Below are 10,133 nucleotides of genomic sequence, written 5' to 3' on the forward strand. Positions count from 1 at the left end.
GTGTGTGTGTGTGTGTGTGTGTGTGTGTGTGTGTGTGTGTGTGTGTAAAACAAATACTGTCGACACTCAGTGACATCATTGCTGTAGGAGTGTAGAAGCTGGACTGTCTAAAGCTGATGGTGCATTTAAATTGGGGATTTTCTCTCAAGGCAGTGAAAGATTTGGAACAGAAAGTGTAATCCTTAATTCACTGTTCACAGCATCTCTAAAACAACACTGGATTCCTGCATTGCAGATATTAAGCTAGTATTAAAAGAACAACGCTTAACCACCAACACTTCCCATGCAGATTTTTAAACAAAGCTCCTTCCCAGTCAGTGTTTATCTTAGGAAAGACTCTCAGCTACTACCATACCAAATTTTAGCTCCATATATATAAAATTGATTAGGTTGTAACCATTTTTTTTATTTTAGTTAAAGTCAAATAGCTTGTTGTGGTGACTATATATTTGGTTCAAAAGTGAATTAGTTGTAGATCCACTCAGTAATTTTCCAGTTGTTCCTCACATATTTTGCTAATGCTCCTACTAAATGTTAGTGCATAAAGTTGAGGATTATAATCGGTAACGGTAAAACAAAAATCTACTCGTGTGCAGTGACATTACTGCGACTTTTACTATATAAAATCAACATAAAATTATTTATTTTCTATTGTGGCAAAAGCACAAATAATGCAGATTTTATTATCCTTTATGAATAAATTGAATTGGGTTGGTGCCTATTGTGTTTAATACAAACAAAATCATACAGATGAGGCCCACTCTTAGGCTGAGTTCGAATTTTACATTTTACAATTTTACTTAAAGTTTATAAATTTGTCAGCCACTGTATATTAAAGAAAAAAGCTGAGCTGACTGAGACATAAAGGAATAAAAAAAGGTTGGGATAATTATTCAGTGCACTGCAAACTTCAACCTAAAAGATGTGAGAAATATCAAAGTGTTTAAGTCTTTTGTCGGGGATGACATTTTATCCTGAAATTCAGGCGGCCATAGTGGAGGGGGCTAAGAAAAGTCCTCTTAAAAAAATAGCAATTATCTGGAAAAAAAATACTTTAACTTCTCTCATCTATACCAGCATCTTCCTTTCAGGGTCACAGGGGTCACTGATGCCCATATCCAGCAGTCACTGCAAGGGGCGGGGTACACCCTGGACAGTTCACAAGTCCATCAAACAACAATTCACTATCTCAGTCACACCTAGGGACAAATTAGAGTTTCCAGTCAACCTAACAGTCATGTTTTTGGTCTGTGGGAGGAAGTCGGAGTACCCGAAGAGAGCCCACACATGCACAGAGAGAACATGCAAACTCTACCCAGAAAGGTCCCTGAGCCAGAAACCTTCTTGCTGAGAAGCATCAGCTCTACCAATTGAGCCACCTTAAACTTGTGTTTACATAAAAACAAGGACATTCTCAACCGTTACGCATGTGTTTGTTTGTTTGGTTTTTTTTCAGCACACACCAAAATCCTCCTGCACACACACACACACACCCAACCATCTCACACACGTGTCGGCTCATCAGATGCTCATTCAAAAAGGGTTTAACAGTCTGTGCCAACTCTTACTTCATTGAGGCTTTGCGAGCCACAGCACGGCCTCTGTCACATGTTCTGGCAGGGACCTTTTATCAATCAGCTGTCTGGGATGCTTCATCCGGGATAATGCTGACAGTCAGCCCAGCCAGGGTTAGATTATATGATGCTTTTAACACGCTCTAACACACTGGTTCACATCTCATTCACAAAGCTCAAAAGCACACATATCAGCGTTAACTCCCACCACACCGTTTTGTTACTTTGTGTTCAGAACTTACTCCCTTATATGGTAATGCAGCATCTAATGCATTATGAGAGATACAGCATGAGTGTATGAGGTATTTTCTTTCCCTGTGATTCTTTTTTTTTTCCTTGAGGGAAGATTTCCTGCCAAAGGATTTTGGATCAAATAAAACACATGCACTCATGTCAGGTGCATAAGCCTCTTTCAGCTGCCAAATACAAGAACAACCTCGTAGCACCACTAGGAGGCAGTAGCAGGTTGGAATAAATGTCTGTGCCTGCTGGCCTCCACACAATATCATAATGTATCTCAGTACCAACAGCACTTGGGTTTTCACCAGTTTACAACTGAATAAATGAAGATTAATTAAGATTGTAAAAATGCTTTTGAATAAACTAATAGGGCAATTTATTGTCAAAATATAACCTTGTGGTTTTCTGTGATATGAGATGTTTGTAGCACAAATAAAGCTTTTAGCCTGATTATATCTTTTATTCTTAAGAAAAACTCCAAACGTTCTCTGGCATGAGCCTTAAATCAGTATTCTCTTAAGTAATTACCATTTAGTAAAAGCAGAAGGAAAATGATCTGCAATACAATAATAAAACACCACTAATTGGGTGCAAAGGTAAACAATTTACCATATTAAAGTGGGCAGAACTCTGATTAGAGATCCTTAAACTAACAGACCTTCAGTGGTCTTCACATGCAGCTTAAAGGGAAGTACATTAATTATGATATATTTAACTGATGTATGTGTTCCCTTATGGTGAATGGAAAGAATAATCCTTGGGGAAATAAGAGCACAATACACACTCTTAACAACCACCCTGACTTCTCCAACAAAGACTGCTAAGAGACCATACTTAACTAAATGAAAGTAGCACTCATTATAGATTAAACCATTAAAAACTCTCTGGCTTCCTAGTGGAAGTACATGAAGAGAAAGTAGTGATGTTATTCATAAGAGAAGCTTCAAGGTGTCCATCTCAGAGCATTTGATCTTTTTTATTCTGACCCTTACACAAATTAGTTGTGCTTATTTTTCACACACAACATGGCCTAATTCCCTTGTTAATTCAGATTGTAGGCAACTATTTATTATTCCTGTCCTTGACAGAATCTGAATACTAACACTTTCAGCACACCATTGGTATTCTGAGAGCCATCACCAGCCTGTTAGGGTACACCACTTCCCACTGCACATCTACACACTGTTAATTTTATAACCGAGGTTTTGCAGCAAATCATGTAGCCTTTAACGTGTGGACAAAAACACCACCACTTAGCAATAGATTAAGTCATGCAAAGGGGAGCTCTGGTTAATGTTCTGCTCTTATATTGCACCTTATAACCTTACTCAATTTCACACACACTGACACAGACTTTTTTATTCTGTAGTTTGCACACTTTAAATGCAGCACTTACATATTCTTACTTATACATCAATGAGCAAATAAAAAGCAGTGTCTTGTCCAAATATACTTAGACTTGCTGTGGGATTTAGGGATGGAATCTGCAATTGTCTGATTGGAGGATAACCTCTGTATAGGACCCTTTTCTATACTTTTACCTGTTTATTAACGTAAAACTTTATTTCTAAGTGTTAAAAGGCAAAACCCATAAGCAGCATATGAAGCAAATAATAAAGTATGCCCTCATTTTATGTTCAATAATGACCCCCTCACTGGCTGTGGCTGGTCACAGACCGACATTCTATGCCAGTAGTTCCCAACATGTGGGGCCCATCCCCCCTGGGGGAGCAGCAGAGAGCACAGGGGTGGCCCATAACCCTGTCTGCTCCAAGGTTGTGAAAAATATCAATTATTGTTTGTATAAGAGAAATCACAAACTCAGTGTACCTCAGTTCTTCTTCTTTATTTTTATTTCCAAATAATAGCTTGTAACTACCCACTTTGCTCTTTTATTATTATATTGAAGAGATAAAGGTTGATTGTGTGTTTGGGAAAGGGGATGGGGGGTGCTCAGTTTGACTTGGAAGTAAAAACGGTGGGCTTTGACGGAACTAGGTTGGGAACCACTGCTCTATGCCACGGCATTCAGCAGTTTTCCTCAACACTCCCCTTTTTTGAAGCATTGACAGTCACAGAAAAAAACATGTTAGTATTCACTCCTTTACTAGGTTATCTAAGTTCCCTTAGCAGCTCTCATCACATGCTCTTATTGACAGTTCTTCTTCTCTCCTTTAGTTGTAGCACCATTTCATGAAACTAAGAAAAGAAAGAACAAAAAAGAATCTCTGAGTTTGGGAAATGTCTGGAGATATGACCCAAAATATTGCCTTTAAAAGACAAAAGTAAAACAATTGCTTAAGAGGTTGTTCTGGTAAAACAGAAGAAAATATATTGGGCTAATATTTTTAATGCTGATCTGTGCTTTTGTATGTTGATGTGTCCTATATGTTTTAGTGGCCTCAATTAATGCACTTCAATTAACACGTGTCATTTCTTGTATATTTTTAACTTAAGATGTCCCCTTGTAAAATAGCCTTAATAAATCATTCAAATCTTTCAAAATTACCAATGATAATGAAGTATTTACTCAACAAAATTTAATCATAATACATGTAACAATCACACAGGGGAAAAAAATTTAACTGAGCTTTAGCAAAAACTTGTTTGTCTGCATTTTCTCTTGTTTCACTGACTAAATGAGTAATCACGGCGTAGACATATGGGGAACTCTGGAAAAATAGCTGAAAACTGCACCCATCAGTCCTGTCTTGAAGACACATTTAGGATTAAAACAACAAATGCTTAAAAAATTAGAACAATATTTCAAAAGAACTTGAAAAGTTCATTTATTTGTTCATTTATTCTTTGCATTGTGCCTGCTCAGTCTCACACTTAAACAAAATTTATCCCAGTGTTATACTCTGACATTCTGTCTTCAGGCTTAGAGCTCCAACGACGTTCTAAAACACAACATAAATATAAGCAGCGCAGGGTTTTATCAATGTGCTTTTGTAGAGCAGAAGAGGCAATGCCCACAAAAAGAAAACACTTACAAAGAAACTCTTTTTTTTTTTTACTGCAGTATAATTTAGGTCACAGATCTCTGAACACAGTGGGAAAAGTAGGTCGTTATGTAATGCAGGTTAGGGTGTTTTCCAGTCTGCTCAAGCATGAGTGAGTGCATGAGTGTATACCGGGATTGCACATGCTTCTGCATGTGCATTTGTGTGTGTGTGGGTATGAATGGGTCACATTTAGATGATAGTTATTGACTGCTGTGAGGTATTGCAGGTGCAGCGCTTCAACGCAGCAATTACTAATGAATCGAAAGCACAAACACACACACACACGTGGAGCCACAACCCCATTCTTTCACTCCCATTAGTCCATTCACTCTGCTGTGCCTGTGTTGCCTGAAACATCAGAGGAACCTAGCCCTGTCACTTCTAATGATGAGGGAAAGTTGAGTGCAGCCTCAAGCAACAGGACCTCAGAGACATGCTCCCACTAAGGGGAGAGACAGATGAGGAACTGGGAGGCAGAGGGAAAGATGGTGCTTTAAAAGAAGGAGTGCTATGTGTTGAGAAAGTGCGAAAAAGAAATGGAAAAAATCAGGAGTGTCAGCGCTCTAAGTGACACAGCAGTGTTTATTATTAGCTGCCAGGTTAACGCACACGATTCTTTGATCAGGTTGAAACGCATTCAGATTAAACTATCCAATGTGTAAAAAACACAAGTTTTACTTCCATAATGAACATAAACAAACATTCGGCATTCTTTGTCCGGCTTTACATGTACTTCTCTAAATAACTCTGTGTTCCTACACTTTCAAACATCAAGGCATTTGGTCATTTTGAGCTCTTTCAAAGTTTCTAATAGAAATGTTGTATTGCTAACCAACCAGTTGTGCTTCCCCGACACATTAGCGTCTAGCCGGGTGGAAATATGTCAGGCGGACACAGGGCACCCTTGCAGTCAGAACAGTTTTCCACAACCAGAATAATGTGATCAGAAATGTGATTTGTGTTTACGTGTATGCCGTTCAGATTATCAGTGAGCATAAACCACCCCTTTCATTCAGATTGCAAATTCATTCCAATCGAGCTGAATCAGATCAGAATATTCTGATTATGGTATTTACATTAAACATTTTTGTTCCAATTGGTCGTTTATTCTGATTACTTATGTCCATGTAAATATAGCTAGCGAGAGATGAAACTGACTGATGAAGCAAAGAGTGAGATACATCTGAATGGGATCATGAAACTTACCAAGCCAGCTTCTGTTTAAGTAGACAGAGACAAACACAGGAGGAACTGTGAAGAAGTCGACCACAGAGTTGACCTCCAGCCAGAACCACAGCTTGTCATTGGCTGCGATAAACTAAAAAAATGAGAGACAAGAATAGCACTAAACATGACAACTAAGTTTTTATTATTATTATTGTTATTATTTTACACAAATCCCCCATCACAGATTTTCATTTTAAACTGCTGTGCCTATGACAGTGCTGACAGACTGTTTAAAATGACAAAAGATTCCCCCGACTTGCTGATTCATGATAACAAATGGTGGCGTAAGCAGCTTATGAGTTTATTTGTATATTCATTCAAGATGTCAAGCTTACATTTGCACCACTGGATTGCTGCTGTGGCATGACAGGCATGATGGCAACATTATTATTACAGTGCCAGGTAAACAAAAGGCATTCTGTGCATTATAGATGATCCAGGCTGGGTGTTTGCATTTGTTGTTAGTTGTCCTGAAAAAAGGCATTTTTGACTAAATCTGTAAATAAAAATAAATCATTATCTGGGTTTGATTTAAAAAAAATGTTGAAGATTTTGTGTAAAACAATGGCAGCATTGCTGCATGCATATTGCTATTGTATTCAGAACTATTTCTACGCTGCAGGCTGTATGTGTGAGAGTATGCAGGTATGCTGGTGTAAGCATGCATGCATATTTGCCAGCTTACCCGCAAGCCAAAGTATAGGAGGAAGAAGACATTGAAGGCCATGTCGATCTGTAGCGTAAAATCTTTGTAGAAGTTCTGGCAGGACTCTATAGGACTGAAACACAGATTAAGAAGGAGAAAATTAGAATATTACAATAAAAAATGCTTATAAACTGATACACCACTCAAAATGCTTCTATAGAATCATCCATATTTGATCAGAGGTTAAATTTAAAAAGGAAAATTACAATTACAATTCATTGTCAGTTTAGTAATGGTTTTAATGATTCCCATACTTCCTCTACTGAGTCGTATGAGTTCTTGCAGTCAGATGAAAGACTACTGCAGAGTCAATCACATGCAGATGAAACAGCTGCAAAAGAACTAAAACTCAGTGTTTCTTTGATGTGACAGTTCTTTCAGCATGGATGAATTATTCAGCATCTGTCAAATCCAGATATTTCAACAGTTAAAGAGAATGCAATAGTGAGACATTGTTGCTTTAAAAGAAGGGGGCAGAGGGTGATATATGAGTTGTGATTTTTCTGGTTTGTCATATAATCCATCTTTGTTTTGAGAGAGAGATGATTAACCATAAGTAAGTTAGAGTCCTCAATAAAAGCAATAAGCAGTTTGTGACCATTCCCATTTATCACTTGGTTGTGGGCTTTAAGAATTGTGCTCTAGTGTAATGAGAAAATACCACTGTGGGAATGGTACAGTATGGCTGCCTATGTTGAGAGTAGTACAACACCTGGCTGGTGCTGAGGTTAGGTCTGGTGGTTTTCATGGTTGGTGTCTGAAGTTTGGTGTTTCATGTGGGTAAGTCCAACAACATTAGAACTTCTTCAGCACACCGTAATGATACAAAAAATGGTCTTACACAATCTGGTCACAGATGTCTTGGGGATGTACTAAAAATGTTTTTGAGTTGAGGCAATTCACATGTGAGCATCTAGTGTTTTTTTAAATAAAACACTTAGGCTTCATATAACTACCTATGAACTTCTCTAATAACGAAAATCTTCTGTGTTTTCTACAATTTTGTATGCCATCCACAATGGCAAAGCACATTTTTCCATAATATCAGTGAAAATATAAAAAGCAAAAACAATCAACTGACAGCTCCCAGGCTACATACAGCCCAAAAGCTAATTCCATCCAGCCTGGGAAGTATCAAATTTTAAATAAATCCTACATAATCCAATACAGGAGTCAGTTACAGCACAGCTCAGAAACGGTTATGGATGGTTGGGTTTTAGTGTGTGATGAGGCCTTACTTAGACTCTGAACCACAGTAAACACAAGTCTTAAAAACAAAACCTTTTTTACTAACCAATCTCAGCTAAATGCTGACATCTATTCAATGTTTAAGATAGTGTTGCAAGTGTAATCTTTTTATAACATAATTAGATGTTTTGTTCATATTTTAACAGCAGAAATGAATTACTAAATAAAACATGTTTAAAAAGGAAAGGCCTTAGTAATCAAAGGCATGACTAATCAAAGACTGGCCTGCTTAAAAAAATCTGGCCTTGAGCAAATTTTATTGGTGACCTCTGACACTTTAAGACATCTTCTAGAAGAGGGGAGAAGTGAGGCTTTAAAATCTCTCAATTAATATCACATCTTATCACACAATGCTTCATTAGAATGGATGACTGCAAGTGGAGATTTAAAAAAAATGCTTAAGAAGATGATCCGCCTTCCATTCCATCACTGAATGGCCAGACTTGAGCATATCCCAGGGACTGGTGTGAACTTTAGGATGACAGAAAGGTTTGTTTCTCCACATCAGAATGACTTGAACCCCAACAGTCACCCCTGAAATTCCTTAAAAACTTTTTGACATTTTAAATATTTTGTAAGTGTGTCAAGCTAAAAGTAAGAACGGGAAGAAGTAGTCTGACACCGATTTAAAAAAAAAAAGCCCCCGGTAGTGTCTGGAAACGTACAAAGGCAGAAACTGCACCGTTTTTACCTACTGGTGGAACAAAGTCTGTCAAGTTATACAACCATTGCTTTAAACAAAAATATTATTTTGTTTTAAGAAATTGTAATTTTTCTTTTTGTTGTGTTTTCAGAAAGATGTTTTCATGCATATCATTCCTCAGGAGATGGGAAGTTTAATATGAGAGAAGATGCTCAATTATCTTGACACCAGCAGCATCCCCGTGTATGCATGATTCTTTTAAGATTCATACAAACAGCCTAAGCACACACAAAATTTTATACCCCTTTATATTTTTGTAAAAACAGCCATCAGTTTCAAAGATGCCCCACATGCATCTACACACAGCACTCATGGCTTCTTTTAATACATACGAAGCTAGCAGATGCTCCCAAACTTTTATACAAGTTCATTCATCCACATACATGCAAATGCAAATACACACTTGTGCACGATATATAAGCAAAAATACCCATATCTACACACACACATGCACACACAGATGGTGCATACTGAAGATACCATTTGGAGTGGTCACTGTTGTATTTCCCCTTGGGCCCAGCTCTGGCCTATTTCTGAATAACGGCTAATCTACAGTCGTGTGACCTAAAGCAATCTTGGTAACACAAAGAGAACATGGCGGCACAAGTCTGTGAGGTCCACAGAATTATAAGACAGCACAGTAGTTTCAATCTAAACTTTGTAAAAAACTATAAAAGACTTTCCTATGATTGATGTTAAGGTATATGTTTAATCAGAGGTGTCAAGTAATGAAAATACAACCACTTTGTTACTTTACTTAAATATAAATTTTGATTATTTATACTTTATCAGAGTACTTAATTTTCAGCCAACTTTTAACTTCTACTCCTTACATTTTAAAAATACAAGATGTATTTCCTTTGTATTTCATTCTGGCTTGTCATTGTTTAGAAAAATACAAATAAAATAAAACAATCCAGAGATATGGAGGCTCCTGAGGCCTATTGCATGAAACTAGGACAAGGGATTAACCCGGGAGTTTGGTGTAAACCTGAATTAATTAAGCCTTGAATCGGTTGCATGAGCTACGAAGCACTTATGTTTCTGTGGTAACAAGTGCTCTGAAACTAACCTGGTCCCGACCAGTTTTAAAGCGAAGCTTATTTAATCTGTTAATGTTTATGAGCAGCAGTCATTTTACTGCAGAAAAATGTTCCTCTAACCAAGTTTTACAATCTTATATCAGCTAAAAGGTAGTTTTGATCTTGCTTTTAGACCGAAATACTAAACAAGATCAGAATATGTTCATTATTAATCTTGTTAATCTACTTCAAGAAGTCTTACCAAGTGCAACTGTCAAACTGCAGATTATTAATTATTATTTATTTGAAAAGAATAAGGGTCTAATCTAGTAGTTTTAACTTATTTTTAGATGGCTACGCTTTGCAGTTTCTGATCAGAAATCAGTTCTTCATACACTTATTAAA

At 37.2% G+C, this 10,133-nt stretch overlaps 1 protein-coding gene across 30 annotated transcripts in view; it reads right to left on the reverse strand.

Annotated features, from left to right (window-relative positions):
* Positions 1 to 10,133, reverse strand: part of kcnma1a (potassium large conductance calcium-activated channel, subfamily M, alpha member 1a) — a 178,949-nt gene that overhangs the window by 67,038 nt on the left and 101,778 nt on the right. For all 30 annotated transcript variants that reach the window (XM_014005060.1, XM_014005059.1, XM_014005089.1 and 27 more), the window contains 2 exons: positions 6,735 to 6,828; positions 6,029 to 6,140 (listed from right to left, as the gene is read on the reverse strand). In XM_014005060.1, the coding sequence (XP_013860514.1) occupies positions 6,029 to 6,140; positions 6,735 to 6,828 (206 nt within the window). The remainder of the gene's footprint in view (positions 1 to 6,028; positions 6,141 to 6,734; positions 6,829 to 10,133) is intronic.

This window comes from Austrofundulus limnaeus, unplaced genomic scaffold (assembly GCF_001266775.1).
Source record: "Austrofundulus limnaeus strain Quisiro unplaced genomic scaffold, Austrofundulus_limnaeus-1.0 Scaffold28, whole genome shotgun sequence".
Classification (NCBI taxonomy): domain Eukaryota; kingdom Metazoa; phylum Chordata; class Actinopteri; order Cyprinodontiformes; family Rivulidae; genus Austrofundulus; species Austrofundulus limnaeus.